Below are 18,333 nucleotides of genomic sequence, written 5' to 3' on the forward strand. Positions count from 1 at the left end.
AGTTTGATTGTGTGGAAAAGATGAAAAATTTTGGGAATATTTGAGTATATTAATGGGATGAATTATGAAGATACAAATACTAAAAGATCCCAGAATATTTCTGCTATGTGATTTATATGAAACAGACATTGAATTGAAGTTAGATAAGTATCAACAAAAGTTTTTGAGTGTCACAATAGCGGTGGCAAAGTGTATGGCAGTAACGTGGAAGTCAGACAATATTGTAGGGTTGGATAGATGGCATGTGGAAATACAAAAATGTACACTGTTAGAAAAAATTACTTATAATTTAAGAAATCAACCAAAGAATTTTTAAATGATCTGGAAATATATGGATTTCATTGATAAAAGTCCATCCGTATCATCTGTTACACCTGCTCCTCCCAATTAATGGATTTAAGATAGAATTTATATGTTAGAATATATAAATAGTGAATGATATATAATACATACAGGTGGGCTTTCTTTTTTCTTTTGGGGAGGGATGGAAGGATAAAAACAAAATTATGTATAATTTTGCATCACTTTTATTATAATGTATTATTCAAGATGAAGAAATAGATGCTTGTATTTGATGCAAATGGAAAATAAAATTTTCAAAAAATAGTAAAATTAAAAATCCATCAGTAAAACAATCACAAAGTCACATACTCTTTCAGGTATGAATAATATTATAGATTTTCCAAATATTCACCTTGCTTTTGTGTACAAGCGAAAACAGAATCCCTCTCGGACACGACCAGCTCGACCTTGCCTCTGAAGTGCATTTGCTTTGCTGATAAAAGTCTCCACCAATGAACTCATTTGGCTACTTTCACGATACCTACGAAATTTATTATATAGTAACATAAAAACATTTTATAAGATAATGACAAAAACAAAATCAGTATGCTAAATTAATATTTCATTCAGTTGAACATTGCAGAACTGATAAATTTAATATCAAACATTGAGTTTTGTGCAGTAATTTTGCTTTATAATAGTAAGAATTAAAAAATATTTTATAACTATCAAACTGTGGCGGCTCACCACAAGGCAGGCGAACCGGCCCCGCTTGTAAGCCACGCGGTGGGGCAGCCGGCCGGCCAAAATGGCGCCATCGGGGGTTTCCCTTCCTTCCAGCTCGGGGCTCAGAAAGCTGCGCTTGGGGACCACGTGACGCCCGGATGGTGTCAGTGCCCTCCAGCGCGGTTCTCAGCCAGGTCCGGGCTGGGAGTATAAGTGCAGCCCAGCAGCCTACAATAAAGTAGTCTGCTCACTGAGCAGTATATTGCCGTCTGGTTGCATGTGTTATTGCAGGAGCAGTGTAGCTGCCGCGACAAAACTATGAAATCTGAAAAGCAGTTACAATCTATTTATTAATTAAAATAATCTCGACTTAATAACAAATTCTAAACAAACCTATTTTCTTTAGTCTTTCCAGCATCAATGACAAAGACTACATCAGGTATTGTGATTCCTGTTTCTGCAATATTTGTTGCCAATACAATCTGAAAGTGAAATTAAATAATCAGGTGCAAAGAATTTTTCACCTTTCCTGCTTTACGTTTTAATTGATAACATCATACCATGGCCATCAGTTGTGATAATAAAGCTAGAATATCATGTGATTTGTTTTGCTGGATACATTTTTGAATTCAGAACCAATAAATGACCTGAGATTCAAATTTGATATATCAATTCAATTACCTTTCCTACCACTTGAAATGGTACATCATGTTCAATGTTCCTTCAGTATTGTTTAAATATACTATCTACCACATTAAATTACATCCTGAATAATAATTAATACCGTTGGGAAAGATAATTTAGTTCTACTCCTTCAGTTCAGATGTGAAAGACCGAGTTAGCACCTCATTAGAAAATGCACTGATTTCGGAATTATCTTTGGGAGAAATATCTGAACACATACATTCTCAGTCCAAGTTGAAAAAGTGCTTTGCTGGACCTGGTGCTTGCATTCATAGTGCATCTATACCCTCTTAATCAAATCCTCCTTTGCTGAATTCCAAACTGGTCCCAAACCACTGCCTTAAGCTTTATCAGGCAATTTGATAAACCTTGTCTTTAGATAAGGTTATCCTCAGTTTCCTTTGTAAGCCACAGTTGAAATCATTTTCTTGACATTTTTAAATATGAATGAATAATTGTTGCAATTTTTTTTAAACAGAGATGACATTAAGTTGGAGAACATACAGAGCATAGGAAGTTGTAGGTAGATTTGAAGAAGTGTACAAGGTTGTGATAGATGTATTATCAAAAGCTGATTTTTGGCAACACTCCAATCACAACCTTGTACACCTCTAATATCTTATGTCGTTTCAACCCATTTCCCCAAATCATTTAGATTATGTGAAGAAAACAGAATCTGGCAGAATGACCATTTCTATTACCTTCCTTACTCCTGGTGGTGGGACTATGAAAGCTGAAGCCTGATCTTGTGATGAAAGGATAGAGTGCAAAGCAATCACTTTGTACCTACAAATTTAGCAACATAAAAATAAAATTACACACAAATATCATTTCAAAATAAGAAAACCAAGCTAAAGAAAAATACCATTAGGTTCATTTGAGTGAAAAGATTGAATGAAAGATAAAAAGATAATACAGTAACCCACCAATTTCACCACAAAAATACAAAATCCTTTCATTCTCAAACTAACACCCAATTTTCCAATTTCCATACTGTCTCATCACACTAGCAATTGTATATCACACTCATCACTTGTGTCTGCCAAATTAAAAATCACACAGTAAATTAAAATTTGTGTTGGCACTCAGATCATTTTATTTTGCATGGTAAACAACAACCAATAAGACACAAAGAGAACCCAAGAGGCCAAAGCTTGCCACCCAGACAGATACATTCCATAATTTGCACCACATTTTGCACGCAACAGCTAGATAATGGGGAGTAGAAAATTAGAAAACCATTTACAAGGTTGGAATTCCGTGGTTGTCAGAAATTTTTCATCCCAAGAAAACAACCCTAATGGAGTGGGTAGGTGTGCATTTAAATAAGAAAGTAGAGTGCATCAACATTAAGTGCATTGTTCAGAAAACATCTGTGATTGACATTATCTTAATGACAAACTTTACCAAATATTCAAAACAGACAATGGAAACAAAAACTGTACCTTCTTCTATCTTGAAACATTTTGTCTGTAGTTAAAAGATCATGAAGATGCTGAATATGAGCCAGACCTGGTAAGAATACTAACACTGCACCATCAATTGCTCGGTACTGGCTATTCCTTTCTGAAATGTAATAATTGTTTGTCAATCAAACAACTTACTGCATTAAATAAAAATCTGGTCAATATCAGACTTACAGAGTAATTTTATTTCCTGCTGGATTTAAATGTCTGTCCCTCACTTGACATGGTACACTCTGATAACACCTGCACAAAAACAGTAAACATTTATCTATGTGCTATGCTTCTTTCAACCCATTTCCTTTGTGTTATATTAGTTGCCCAGAATCCTATCTTGGGGAAATGTTAACCTCCTTCAATGCTAATAAGCAGAATATCAAAAATACTATTTACCCCCTCAACAGCCTTGCCAATGAAGTTTCTTTTAAAATCACTATTTTCATTTGAGAGTGGCTTCAGATAACTTCAATCTTCTACATAAAAGTAGACCCGCTTTCAAGTGGAATCACCTGCTCCGGAGCAGGCTGCAGGTGTCTGCGAAGGGACATTCAGGTGGTAGCGCTGAAGGAGGTGTTCTGCCACCTGAAAAGTCTGAAGCAGGGAGAGGGGCCGCAGAACAAAAGCGGGCTCTTGAGTCCAGGCAGGGGCAGCAGTTTGACAGTTTTAAGTATCTGGAACGATGCGTTAATTTTTATTTGATGCTGTGGTTTGAAAGAAAGCTTTTACACTCCCATTTTTAAATTTATTGATAATGCTGAAAATTTGCAAGCCTTTAAACTTGTAGAAATTCCCTCCTATCCATGATCACTATTGTTGTAAGTCTGAACTGCATTAGTAGAGTGACCTTATACGATACATCATCGTTCCTACAATCCACGCTCCCATTTCAAGTATGCTCCTTCACAGTGACTAATGCTGGCATGTGCAATATTAGTCCGGAGAGTTACAGCCACGGACTGCTCTGTTTGGTTCACCACTGCTTTCACCTCTCCCCGCTGCCTGAAAGCCCCTGGCATGGGACTGCAGCCCCAGCCCCGCTGTCCCATGTCGGGGGACTGTCAGGCAGTGGGGAGGGTCGGTTTTGGCAGCAGGGAGGGTTAGGTTGGTAAACCTCCTAGCCAGGTTCTCCACTTTCAGGTGGCCACCTGACAGCCGCATAGGAGTACAATAGGCTGCTTGACAGTCGGGTATTGTGGCCACCTGAAAGTGGCTTATCAGAACACAGGAACAGGAGTAGGCCATCTGATCTTTAATAAGATGGTGGCTGATCTGCCCATGGACTCGGATCCAACTTCTTGCCTTTTCACCAAAACCCTGAATTCCCCTACTATGCAAAAATATGTCTTAAATATATGTGTTCCTGCTTCCTCAGGCAGAGAATTGCACAAGTTCACTGTCCTGTAGGAAAAGCTGCTTCTCCTCATTTCACTCCTCAATCTCTCCCTGAATCTTGATGCCATGTCTGATAGTTTTACTTACCTTCCAGTGGAAACAATATTCCTGCCTCTTTTTTAAAAATCTTTCATAATTTTATCTGCTTCTGTCAGAAACATTCTGAATTCTAGCAAGTACAGTTCCAGATGATTCAAAGGCTAACCCTCTCATCTCTGCAATCAACCTGGTGAGTCTCATCTACATCACCTCCAAAGGCAATACATCTTTTCTCAAGAAAGGTGACCAGAACTGCTCATAGTACTCTAGGTCCAGCCTCACCAGTATCTTGTACAGTTGCATTGGCACCTTTCTGCTTTTAAATTCAGTCCCTCCAATAATGAAGGGCAACATTCTATTTGCCTTCTGGATTACCTGTTGCATCTGCAAACCAACCTTTGCAGTTCATGCACAAGCACTCCCAGTCCCTCTACACATCTTGCGTAATCTTTCACTATTTAAATAATAATCTGATGTTCTGCATTTCCTTTCAAAGTGCTTGACCTCATATTCACACCATTCTCCATCTGCCAGACTCTTGTCCACTCACTAACCTATTTACATCTCTGAATCCTCTGCACAATTTGCTTTTCCACTTAGTTTAGTGTCTTCAGCAAACTTTGATCTACTATACTCTATCCCCTCTTCCAATCAATGTACATTGTGAACAGTTTCAAACCTAGCACTCACCCCTGCGTCATTCAGCTCACAACTGCCAACTAGAGGAACACCTACTTATCCCAACTCTCTACCTTCTCTTGGTTAACCAATCCTCTATGCATCCTTAGCTTCTGGATGTCTTTGGTGTGGCAGGTTATGAAACACCTTCTGGAAATCCAAGTATACAACATCTACGTGCTCCCCTCTACCCATTGTGTTTGTTTATATCCTCAAAGACACCTATAGTTACCTGCCTTTTTCTTACATACAATTTTTAAAAAGTGACACGACATTTGCTGCCTTCCAATCTTCCTGGACCCCCCCAAAGTCCAGAAAATTTTGGTAAATTTACACACAACTGTAACATGCTATTTCTTTCAGACCTGGGATACATTCCATCAGGATCAGGGGACTTATCTACCTTTAGATTCATTAGTTGCTCAGCACTATCTCTTTAGTAATCACAATTGCATTGAGGTTCTCACTTCCCATCACATTCTTAACATCTCTCTTTGGCACTTTAAATGCATCTTCTACTGTGAAGACTGACACAAAAATTGTCAAGACCTCAGTCATTTCCATATTACTCAATATTAATTTCCCCTTATCGTCTTCCAAGGGTCCTTCATTAACTTTTGGTACCCTTTTGTAATTTAATTACAAAAATGATGTTTTACAGTACTTAATATATCTTGTACCTTTGTCATATGACACATTTAATATTCTATTGCCCATGTTCATAGGCAATAACACATTTTTACACAATAGTGCTTTTATTGATATCCCTATCTTTTTTCCTATGCATTCATTAATTTCTTGCCATATTCTAATCATATGTATTAGAGTGGGGTTATCTGTCTTTTCTTTAGTGATTTGAAACTCCATTTATAGATAAAGTCCTTTGCTTCCCCCTCCTCCATTGAGTACATTCTCATTTGAACCCAAGACGAGGACTGGTTCAGTATAATTTTTTTTAAAACACCAATGAAATCTTACCCCACAAAAGTCACAGCTCAAAAGCCAAAATTTCAGAGATGTGTTTCAGATATGGGACTGAGACAGAAACTTTCCTACATGCCACATGGTCGTGTGTGAAAGTGAGGGCATTTTGGCCAAAATCGCAGAAAAATTAACTCGGATAAAATGAGTGACCTTAATGGGTGACCCAGAGTTGTATCTATTAAGAAATTTCATGGAAATAAGCAACAAATTGACCAAATATCAAATCTCATTTATAAAATTAGAAAACTGGTGAAAAAATGTATCACAATCACTTGGAAGTCCAACTCCCCTCTACTTATAGCACGATGGACTACAGAAATGAACAGCTATGGAAAAAAAAAATCACATATAACTTAAAGAATAAATATGACACTTTTGTAAAGGTCTAGCAGCCATATCTGGACCACATAGAGGCCCAGGTACAGTAATAAAAAAAACAAACAAAAAGTATAAAAGTAACTAGAAATATGTAGTTTCTCCAACTGTAGTCTATATACTTAAAATATATGTAAGCTGTGGCGAAGAACGGATCAGTGTGCATGGAAGGTGAGGAGGGAGGCACTGTTTATGTTTGCAGCGTTTGTGAGCAAAAGTTTAATATATTGTATATTTAAAATATCACTATGCATAATTTTTGGAAAAAAAAACAAAAATAAAATATTCAAAAAAGTTTTAAACCATGTTTTTATATTTTGTGCTGGTTTACATCATAATCTTTCTTTTCTCTTTGCTTGCTCTGTGGTGATGGAATCTACTCCCCCAATAGTCTATTCCAGCTTCCTGTGATAGGAGAAAAATTATACAAGGTATTCTTGAGAAGCTGTATAGATAATGATAATTTTCTGTCCTTTGATCATACATTCATTTATTGTCATAACCAATTTATTAAGATATTTAAACAAAGTCAGTGCTATACTCAAGCTAAGATTTGGTCACATGTAACTGTGCAGCACTATACAATTCTACGTTAGATAGATCATTGGTAAAGGAGTTAAGGGTTATGGGGATAAGGCTGGAAAGGGGTACTGATGGTAGTGATCAGCCATGATCTGTAAAATGGCGGTGCTGGCTCGACGGGCTGAAGGGCCTACTCCAGCTCCTATTGTCTATTGTCTATCTACCAAATGGCCTGTTGGCACAAAATGAAGCTAATAATGATCAGGTTTATGATGTAACAACTGCTTCCCACATACAGTTTTTCTTTTGTCCATACAAAAGAAGTGAAAATGTTATTATCTCTATCTACAATTAACTCCAAATTTCAAACAGATTCTTGCTAAACTTTGAGTCTTTATTGAGTGAGACAATATTAAAAATTAGAATAATTTGTCAATATAGCCATTAATGTAAAATAGAAACCTTTAAACCTGAGCTTGCTTTTTAAACAAAAGCAGCCCTGCCTCATTTTTGGTAAACAAAATATTTTCAGAGATTTAAAAAAAATGCTGTGATTGTTTGTGACAAGTAACAAAAGAATTGCTTGGCTAGTAGCACATGCAGCAGATAAAACCCAAGGACAGGAATAGCTATTAGAGTAGAGAATACAAAATATAATTTTTCACCTACCCAAATAGGTAATCAGTTCTAGAATGAGATCTACATTTATTTTAGTTGGATTCATGCACTGAATAGCATGACGTGTTCGACCACTGTACAGTTCAAGATCAGTTGTCAAATTATGGCTGGGTATGAGCCCTTTCATAAAATATTCCTGAAATAAATAGCATCAGTAACGAATTAAAAGATGATGCCATTTGAAGGGGAAAGAGAAAAGACATGTCAGTATTTAAAAATTCTAAAACTGGAACTATCAGAATTGTAATTTTATTAATTGCAAACAATTAATTCAGACAATGTTATATACATAAATGAACATTTTTATTCTTGCATCAAAACCACACTGCTATCTTAATCAAGCAAACATGTCCTTTACTCACCTTCAGGATGGTATATTTATTTGATACTAAAGGCATCATTATGAGGATTGGATTGGATTTAATTTTGCAGGCCTGCTTTCAGCAGTATACATCACTGCAGCATTCCTCAATCACTCATTTTCAGAAGCATTGCCCAAATAGACAACATAGCCAAATGAAAGAGTTCCAAACTTTCCAGTAACAAAGATAAAACTTGATCACAGCATGGAGATACAGGGAGTCCCCGGGTTGCAACAACTTGTACTTACAAACAAATTGTGTCACCAAATTGCACATGTGCATAATGTTTCCTCACGAATACCCCCTTCCGATATGCAAGACATTGATGGAACAAGTATAAGTGTTAAATTTTAATCATGATCTTTTTTTCTTTTTTCCTATCTAAACTGTTTTAAGAACTGTTTCTTTAAGACAAACATTTGACTAACTGATGCTAAATAAGACTTATCTATAAATTCAACTTAAAGACAGACATAGGAACGGATCTTGTTCATAACCCAGGGACTCTCTGTACTGTAGATATCATTTTCATCTCACAACAACTTCAACAAAAATGCAGGGAACAACACGAGCCATGATTCAACCCATGATTCAAGCCATGATTGACACCAACAATCAAGAGGGACTGTGAAGTATTTTCCTCAAATTTCACTGCCAACAGAAATTATCCCCATTCCTTGACAGTAATGTAATGCATGATACTAAATAAATCTCAGTGAGGGTCAGTCAAGTGAGGCAGTGTTATTGCCCCAGCACTTTCTCGCAGCATGTTCGACTTCACCTCCAACAAATCTCCTTTGTAAATGGATCTACTATTCAGAACAAATGGAGAACTATTTAACCTGCAGCAACCACAATCAACACCCAATAACTCAGAACTAAAGACCATAGAGCCTGAGATAAAAATTTGCTCATTCACACCTACAAGAAGAAAGATGATATACTGAACATCTGCAAAACCATGGTCCTCTATTAACCTGTCCTTTGTGGAATATTGTCTTCCAACAATGAAAATTCACACCAAAAAAACTGACTAACTGCCCATTTCTTTGGAGCCATCTCTATAAAGGCAAACACTGATGATAAAATTCACATCCCTTCAATATGTCAGCATAATGGTTGGTTGATTGAGAAATATCATTTGAAGATCTGGCATAGCCCTCATGAATCCTGCCTTTCTCATGCTTCTAAGACCTGACCACCAACAGAAGGTATTGGAAAAATACCAGTGCTTGCGAATCTTTAAATTTCAAGTTGGAGTTCAAGTTTATTTATCATCTGATTGTTCATGTCTTCTTTTCTTTGGCTTGGCTTCGCGGACGAAGATTTATGGAGGGGTAATGTCCATGTCAGCTGCAGGCTCGTTTGTGGCTGACAAGTCCGATGCGGGACAGGCAGACACGGTTGCAGCGGTTGCAAGGGAAAATTGGTTGGTTGGGGTTGGGTGTTGGGTTTTTCCTCCTTTGTCTTTTGTCATGATTGTTCACGTACAACCCAACAAAACAGCGTTCTCTGGTCCTCGGTGCAATTCACTGCAAACACACATACAGACATACATAGCACATCTACAGAAAAACATGAACTAACATCAGCCTCAATATCAATATGCACCCAAATGATTTGAGGTCATAATTATTTTCATTCCCAACTTGGCATGGACCACACTGCTTATATGTCTTACTCCCAAAACAGGCACTCAATACCAAATGCAATTGTGGGTGAAGATTTGAAGGAATTGAGAGAAAAAGATTCAAAGTTTCCTTAATGAAAAGCAACATTTCCAATTTCCTGTAGAGAAAGAGCATTCTGAATTGTAGTGTGAACCTGACTGAAGCCCTTCACAGAAGAAATACACCATCTCAAAACCTACCCTCTCATCTGCTCCATCAACCATCTCCTGTCTTGTTTGAGGAAGAGTTAAGGGTTCCTAAATTGATCTTATTAGCCAGAGTGGAATCAAGATATTGCCTTAGAAAATAATTCTGCACATCTATTTTAAGTTATAGAATGCATTTTCAGTTTATAATGAACATCCTCTATTTGTAGCCACAGCGATTTATGAACAACCTGATGTTGATAGGTTCTTCCTCCTTTGTCAGTGATAGTCACATTAATTTCTTCCTCCTCCTCCAAAACTGGCTGGTAATATTCAGAATCCTTTTCCAAAATGTAGCCTGTCTCTTCTATTACATCCTCCAAATGAAAAACCTGCACATAATTGCGGGAGAGGAATTTACGTTAATCTAATTTTAAAGAGCAATGGTGTAAAAGCAGTCTATATTTCGCAAGAAGTTCATAAAGTAATTAATTTTTAAAAAATGCAGATACAGTCTGTTAAATATGTCAAAATCCACTCAGTGGATAAAAAAATAAATTCAAAATTTTCTTCATTCTTACCTGCACTGGATAAATTCGTCCAGGGATATTAATAACAGGACAATGTCCAAAGTAATTAGCAAACTTATCACTGTCAACAGTTGCACTCATCAAAATCAGGTTCAGATCTGAGCGTTTTTGCATCATGTCCCTCAAAATGATCAACAGAAAATCTGATTGTACACTTCTCTCGTGAACCTACAATATAATGAGATAATCAGCAAATCTATTTTGACAACTTTTCAACAATGGCTTTATTGCAGAAATATACATGACCATGTTTTGCACTACAGCATCAACAAATAAAAATTAAGTGGAAAAAAAATTAAATAGCAGTGCAATATTCGTATTGCAGAGGAAGAATCTGATTCTTTCAAAATTCTTGGGTGCCTTCCACATTCCAAAAGATATATGAGATTAGCAGATTAATTAGTCACAATGGTGTATTTGGAATATTGCAACCTCACAGGCCATAAGGGCCTGTTAACATGCTGTATCAGTAAATTAAAATAAAATTGTTAAATATCTCTGGGGAGAGAAATCACAGAAGAGGACAAGAAAATAAAGTAGAAAATTCAGTCAAGATTTTGTTGAGTAGCTGTGCATGCTTGAGGGGGCCAAATAACCTACTCCTGCTTTGATTTTTAATATTTTACGGTGGATCTGGACATGAAGAATTGGATCTAGACAATCACAGCATACTCTATTATGATCCAGAAATTTGTAAAAATTGACTTTTTCTAACCTCATCCACAATTACATGAGTCACATTGGTAAGAAATGCATCTTGTTGTAGTTTTCGCAGTAGAACACCTGTGGTACAATATAGAAGTCTGGAAGATTCTCCAACTTTTGTTTCCAGTCTGATTTGATAACCGCAAAGAGATTTCTACAAACAGAGATATTAAGCATTTTTAAAGACACTTCTTTGCAAGTGTGTTTTATACTTGAGAACTAAAGTTACTATGGTTAGGGTAGTGGCTAGCAGAACACTATGCCAGCGACCCAGGTTCAAATCTGGTGTTGTCTGCAAGGAGTTTGTAGGCAGTACAATTAGTGTAGCAATTAGCACAATGCTATCACAACACCAGCAACTCAGGCTCAAATCCGGCAATGTCTTTAAGGAGCTGGTATGTTCTCCCCGTGTCTGTGCGGGTTTCCACTGGGTGCTCTGATTTCCTCCCATATTTCAAAGACTTATGGGGTCAGTAGGTTAATTGGTCACATGGCTAGCATGGGCTCATGTGCCGGAAGTGCCTGTTACTATGTTGAACCTTTAAATTAAAAAAAACTTAAATTAAAAAAAAAGAAATCTAGCCCATAAATTTCAAATTGATATGATGGAATTAATGACCATCTCCAATAAGAAAATAACTACCTTCTCTTAATATTACCATTGCTAAATTCCATGCCATCAAGATCTGTCACCCTCTGAATAGAAACTATACCAGATCAGTTGTATTTATGTGAATGGTATACTCTTACTGTTTGATACAATGACAAACAACCTAAAGCTTATTTGCAATATAAAGAAGTTAAGCCTGGAGAAGTACAACACTCAATTTGCTCAATGTCAAGCAGAACAAAGTCAACCACTCGATGAGCACCCCAAATACTAATCTAAATTTTTGTTCTGTGGTGCAAATTTTAAACAAAGTAAATAGTTACTCTCCAAGATTACATGGAAAACATCACTTTTATCTGGGACCTCTACCACTGACAATACTGGCTCCAACAGTTAAAGGTAAAGGTGTGGTGGCTCACCACAAGGCAGGTGAACCGGCCTTGTTTGTAAGCCACGTGGCGGGGCAGCCGGCCAAAATGGTGCCGTCGGGGGTTTCCTTCCTTTCAGCTCGGGGCTTAGAAACCCGTGCTTGGGGACCATGTGACACCCGGATGACGACAGCACCCTCCAGCGCAGTTCTCAGCCAGGTCCGGGCTGGGAGTATAAGTGTAGCCCAGCAGCCTGCAATAAACTAGTCTGCTCACTAAGCTCAACCTGTCTGGTTGCGTGTGTTATTGCAGGAGCAGTGTAGCCGCCACTACAAAGGATCAACTATTGTCATGTAATACTACACTTAGAATGTAACATACACAAAATTCTTTAACTTTGTCTACCATAAGAAAGACAAAGTTTGTCCAGCACCCCTCACAGAAATGATGCCCCAGCGGGGAATGAACTTGATTTTCAAGACCAGTGTTCTAACCATTGAACTATTAGAGCCTCTAAATGTCTTACCTCTCCAAACACCTTACAAGGGGAATGAGGACAGCGATTTAGTGTTACAAATTGAAATATTCAACTCATCCTCATGAGGCCATCAATTACAGAAGTTCTAAATTATAACTTTTTCTTCATCTATTGAAGGATTTCTTAGATTTTAGTTCTATGTGAACTATGCGAGGAAAATGGAGGCTTTGTCATGGGAGGAATATCTGAAAAAAGAGACTATTTAGAGAGACCACATTTCTATAATTGTGATGAAATATTTACCAGATTTATCTCATTATTAAATTTAAAATTGTGGATTCTTCTTTGAAGATCTTAACTTTCCCTTCTGAATCTATATTTCAATTAATTTTAAAATCATGAATGAAGGCTATAAGGCAAGGTCTCCCCACAAAAAGTTAGCGGCTTCCAAACAAACTCGTGCATCTTTTATTCTGTCATTGTGTTTTTTTGAAAACTTCTTAATTCCATTTAATCAATAATGCATTAATGTTTGTCCTTCGTAAATTAAATTTTCAAAAGGAACCTAACCTAAAGCATCTTTAGTGCTGGCTTTTCTATGCTAATTTGAGGTTGTATTTTTTTTTAAAAAAAAGATAGTGGTGGGCATGCAAGATTACCCCTTCTGAAGTTAGCATTTATTAGATTCTTTAAGTATGCAAGATGAATGAAATCATCTGAAGAATTAAAAATATTTAAGGGTTATCATCATCTACGAGGAGGCCAATTAAATCGATACAGGGTCTACCATGCAGCACTCTGTCAAGGAATTGAACTTTTCTCTCAAATATGGGAGTGGGGTCATTTGAATTTTTGGCACTTCAGCACCATACTGGAGACACCAATCATACTCTTTCAAGCTAATTTCTTTCACAGTATCTTAGAATAACAAACTCTTAAACTCACTTAGCTTTTTCATCCACCTATCATCCTAAACCAAACACATTGGAACTTAATCACTAATGGCCCTGATTGTTACTTCCACAACAATGGCAATAGTGGACAATTTTTCAACAGCATGGCAAAGATGGTAGTGCCATCATGTACAATTTATAAATACCTTGGGGAAAAAAATGACCCTCCCAGAAGGCTGTGCAGCAGAGAAACCCTTCTATGAATGCTCCATGGATATAACCATTTCTCTGCCGCATGGCCTTCTGGGAAGTCATGTCCATCATTGTTTTCTCCCATGGTCTTTATTAATTGTGTGCTATAGCACTACTAACTTTCCCACTCTCCTTTAAAAACTGTCCGATATTGCTATTTTTTCCTCCCTCTTCTGCTGCGACTTTCCAATGGCAAAGTTTATACCTTTATTTTAATCTTTTATTCTTTCAAGTTCCTGCACTCATGCAAAAACTTGGGTCATTTCAATCCCACAATGCAATTGCCAATTCTATACTCGCCTGATTGCAATGCCAGCATCTGCAGATGCTGGGCATTGTACTTGGAGTTGAGGTCATCAATCCTGGGTGTAAGATGACATCATTTGACGCCAGCATTGAGAAGATTTTCCTTTCACATGAGACACGTAAAGGCCAATTGGCCATTAATTCCTGGGACCACTTGCAAGTACGAAAGGGGCTTTAGTGAGGATTTTAGGGACTGGGACCACACACCTGTTTGCATGGATGGGACAGAGGTGGAGAGGATAAGTACTTTCAAGTTCCTGGGAGTCCTTATCTCAGAAGATCTCTCCTGGAACCAGTACTTCAAAGCAACCATGAAAAAAGCCTCTATTTTTCAAAGAATTCTGAGAATTGGCATGTCATCAAATACTTATTATAGCTTCTACAGATGCATGTACAGATGCATCATAACCACGTTTGGCAATTTGAGTGTCCTAGAATGCCACAGAAGGTAGCAAACATAGCCAGGTCAATCACAGACTCAGACTTCCCATCCACTGCAGACATCTATGCGAGGTATTTCCGCGAGGCAGCCAATATCATAAATGACCCCCATTACCCTAGTCACAACCTCTTTTTGGTATCTTTGGGAAGAAAGTACAGAAAGAAGCCTGAAGATCAGCACCTTTACATTCAAGAATGATTTTTTCCAATGCCTATCAGGCTCTTGAACCTCCCTTTGTTACACTAATCATAGACTGCTCTGACACTATAGAGGACCTTCTGTAGAATAGTAATGCTATTTTTTTCTTGGACTGTGGTAACTGTGACTACTCATTATCCATATTTTGTATTTATTATCTCTTTTCAATCTAATTTAACATATACTATTAAAGTTGTATTTTTAATGAAGTACCTGTTGGGCTGCAACAAGTAAACATTTTGGTACATATGTACTTGTACAATACATATGACAATAAACTCATTATCATTATCTTACTTGTCCTCCAGGGCCTTCTTCACAACCAAGTTCCTCACAAACTCTTGTTGCCAAACTCACTGCTGAAATCCTTCGAGGCTGCGTACAAATAATATTGCATTTAGTTGTTTTACTTGATAGTAAATCTTCCAACAGAAACTGAGGTATTTGAGTGCTTTTCCCACTGCCAGTTTCACCTGCCACGACCACAACTCGATGTTTCCGCAGGGTTTCAAGAATTTGCATTTTATGTTGAAATACAGGTAAGAGCTGTCTACTTTTTAAATGTTTTTGAAACTTGATAGAGCTATGCAAATTTTTTAAAATAATCTTTGATGACTCTAAATTATCGGTCTTCTCTTTTTCAAAAGGTAAACTTTGAAAGTCATCTTCAGTTATCAAATTCTCCCAAGAGTCTTCTGGATCTTCTGCTGACACAGAAACACAAGTCGATGGTTGCTGTTTGAGTGTATTTAACAATTTGCTGATAAATTGTTCACGTGGTTTATTCTTTTCCATCTGTCTTTTCTCAGTTTTCTTTTTTTCAGCTTCATTCCATTCAATCCACACGTCCCGATATGTAGGTGGAAGCAACTGATGTACAGCCTGATTTTTAAAAATAAAGTGTTAAGTTTGAAGCATACCAACTTGAAATAATTATTTTTGCACAGTATGAATGAGATTTCTGTGAGTTCATTACAACTAATTCATTCTAAGTGTTGCATTAGTATACAATACCATTATTTGATGGCTACTTTGTCAAAATTTTGAAATTCCATACATAAAATCACCGTAGAAAATTAGAAGCTGTAAAGTTCCTTCACCCCTTTTCCCAAAAATAATTTGTAACAAGCAACGAATGTAATTTGGTCTGCATCATCCATACCCTACTAAGAAATATAGAACACATACAGTTTAACAAATCAACAAGAGATACACGAGAGACTACAGATGCTGGAATCTGGAGCAACAAACTATCTGCTCAAAGAATTCAATGGGTTGAATTGCATCAGTGTAGAAAAAAATTGTTGACCATTTTGGATGAAGGATTCCAGCCTGAAAATTGACCATTTTTTTCTCTCTCTATTGCTACTCGACCTGCTGAGTTCTTCCAGTAGAATGATGTAACAAACCAAAATGTTTGCTGAAGAGTTCCAAATTTAAATCAATGAGAAATGATCTGTTTACAGAGGACCACATAATCAATATATAAAGAAACAAAGCAATCAAACAGAATGCTAACAAAGAACACAGTAAAGTGCATTTATAATTCACCATAGTCAACTGCTGATTTTTCTCAATTCCTTTTCCATTCAGTTGATTTTAAATGACTCCGCAACCTTAAGCATTCTTCACTACCTCACAGAAGTGCCCATTCCAATGCATAATACTCATTCAAGCCTTAAAATCCACAGCGAAGCCAGAGCATGGCTTTCTCCAACATCCACATACAATTTCAAATAAAAAGATGTCAAGGTAGTTGGTGCTACATGAAAATCTTTCTAGTCCTTAAAGCATTAAAAAAAAACATAACGAATGGATGTGTACTGGTTGATCTTACCTGTCCTCTTACCAAATGCCACAGAGCCAATGTAGATGCCAGATGTTGGGCTTGCATGGCATCTTCAGTCAGAATTGTGGGACACACTTCTAGTATTCCATCTTTCTGTCGATTTACTCTTACACTGAATAGTAAAAAGAAACTGCATTTAGCAGGAAGACTATCAAAGTGTATGACCACAATCAAATTAGGCAACAGATATACCATGTTTCATTTATCCCAAATACTATACAACTCTGACAATCTCATCCCAATAGTTCAGAAATACTGATAGCTTGGCATTGGCTCACAAGATGCTCATTCCTTTGTTCCATTTGACACATTGTGGTGGTGCACATCACTGACCACTGGGAAACTGCTCTGCGTGTTATGTTTGCAGCAGTAGAGCAGCCGTGTCAAGATGATGGCGCCAGGGTCGTCTTTTCTGCCGGCCCGTCAGGTCTGCATGCGCATGGGACAACATCATGACGTCGTTTCTAGCAGGAGGGCAGGACTTACCCATAGCCTTATAAGGCGCAGCGCGGCAAGTTTCAATAAACAACTGGAGTGCAAATGAGCCCACCAACTACTAGTCTCGTTCTTCCTGACTCCATTTTGGTCTCACTACAACATCTTGCTTTCATTAGCACCTTGGGACCTGATTCTGTCATTCCTATTAACACACTAACGACATGATTCTCTTACTTACATTAGTTTACTAATTTTACAGGGAAATCTTTTTAATAATATCATGTATCAACTAACAAAAGTGAAGAATGCTGCAATATCAACAAATACAATAGACCATGAAATCTGCCCATGTGATGTCAAAATCTTGAGTGTTTAGGATTAACAGTTTTACTAAAAAAACCTTGAGCATGTGTGTGAGGCCAGGATAAAACCCTGGCCCTGGAGAGACAATTTACAAAGGCCAATTAATCTACCAGGATATCCAGATGTTGGAGGAAATCACAGCATACAAACAAAACCCACGTAGTAATGAGAAGAAAAGGCAAACTCCAAAAGGTAGCACTTGCCAGTAACATGATGCTTTGGAATTATAGAGTCAAGGAATCTATGTTTAGAAATATTGGAATTGTTTTCTCCCCACTGCAGCATTGATCAGTTCTTTGCAATGATTAAAACTGCATAACAAAAGCATAAATCAACAACCATGATATCTGTCAGATCCAACACTATAAAAAAGCGGAATACTTTGGTTGGAGTTGCTTATTTGAACAGTTAAGTGCTACAATTTCACAACGCCAGAGGCCTGCCTCTCACTGGTTTCCTCCCTCATCATACTTTGCCATCATCTCTGAGTATGGTTTATCTGTTAGTATAACATATAAAATACTAAGAGATAATGGATTATTAGACCCAAGGGAAGCTAACGAGCAAGTAAAACAAGAATACTAGAAAAAGTGGGAAACTGGATGGACGCGATGGGCTGAATTGCCTACTTCTGCTCCTATATCTTTGGTCAAATGGAATTGTGATGGGCTGAACTGTTTTTTTGGATTATAACAATACAAAAAAAAACAAGTTAGAAATAAAGTAGGGGAACACAACAGATAAAATTACAGAGCCACTTGATATTATTACAAAAATAAAGAATACTGTCTTTATCCTTCATGGACAGTATTTTATTTCAGCTATTAAAAGGGAATGGTG

General features: G+C 37.3%; 1 protein-coding gene across 3 annotated transcripts in view; it reads right to left on the reverse strand.

Moving 5' to 3' along the window:
- The window catches only part of dhx29 (DEAH (Asp-Glu-Ala-His) box polypeptide 29), an 89,485-nt gene that overhangs the window by 35,354 nt on the left and 35,798 nt on the right, over positions 1 to 18,333 (reverse strand). For all 3 annotated transcript variants that reach the window (XR_011353490.1, XM_069924356.1, XM_069924358.1), the window contains 10 exons: positions 16,681 to 16,804; positions 15,141 to 15,725; positions 11,307 to 11,450; positions 10,583 to 10,759; positions 10,253 to 10,393; positions 7,815 to 7,959; positions 3,138 to 3,258; positions 2,394 to 2,478; positions 1,402 to 1,490; positions 695 to 823 (listed from right to left, as the gene is read on the reverse strand). Coding sequence is in view for 2 of the 3 variants with exons in the window: in XM_069924356.1 (XP_069780457.1) it covers positions 695 to 823; positions 1,402 to 1,490; positions 2,394 to 2,478; positions 3,138 to 3,258; positions 7,815 to 7,959; positions 10,253 to 10,393; positions 10,583 to 10,759; positions 11,307 to 11,450; positions 15,141 to 15,725; positions 16,681 to 16,804 (1,740 nt within the window). In the remaining variant the exon portion in view is untranslated. The remainder of the gene's footprint in view (positions 1 to 694; positions 824 to 1,401; positions 1,491 to 2,393; positions 2,479 to 3,137; positions 3,259 to 7,814; positions 7,960 to 10,252; positions 10,394 to 10,582; positions 10,760 to 11,306; positions 11,451 to 15,140; positions 15,726 to 16,680; positions 16,805 to 18,333) is intronic.

Source organism: Narcine bancroftii, chromosome 3 (assembly GCF_036971445.1).
Source record: "Narcine bancroftii isolate sNarBan1 chromosome 3, sNarBan1.hap1, whole genome shotgun sequence".
Lineage (NCBI taxonomy): Eukaryota > Metazoa > Chordata > Chondrichthyes > Torpediniformes > Narcinidae > Narcine > Narcine bancroftii.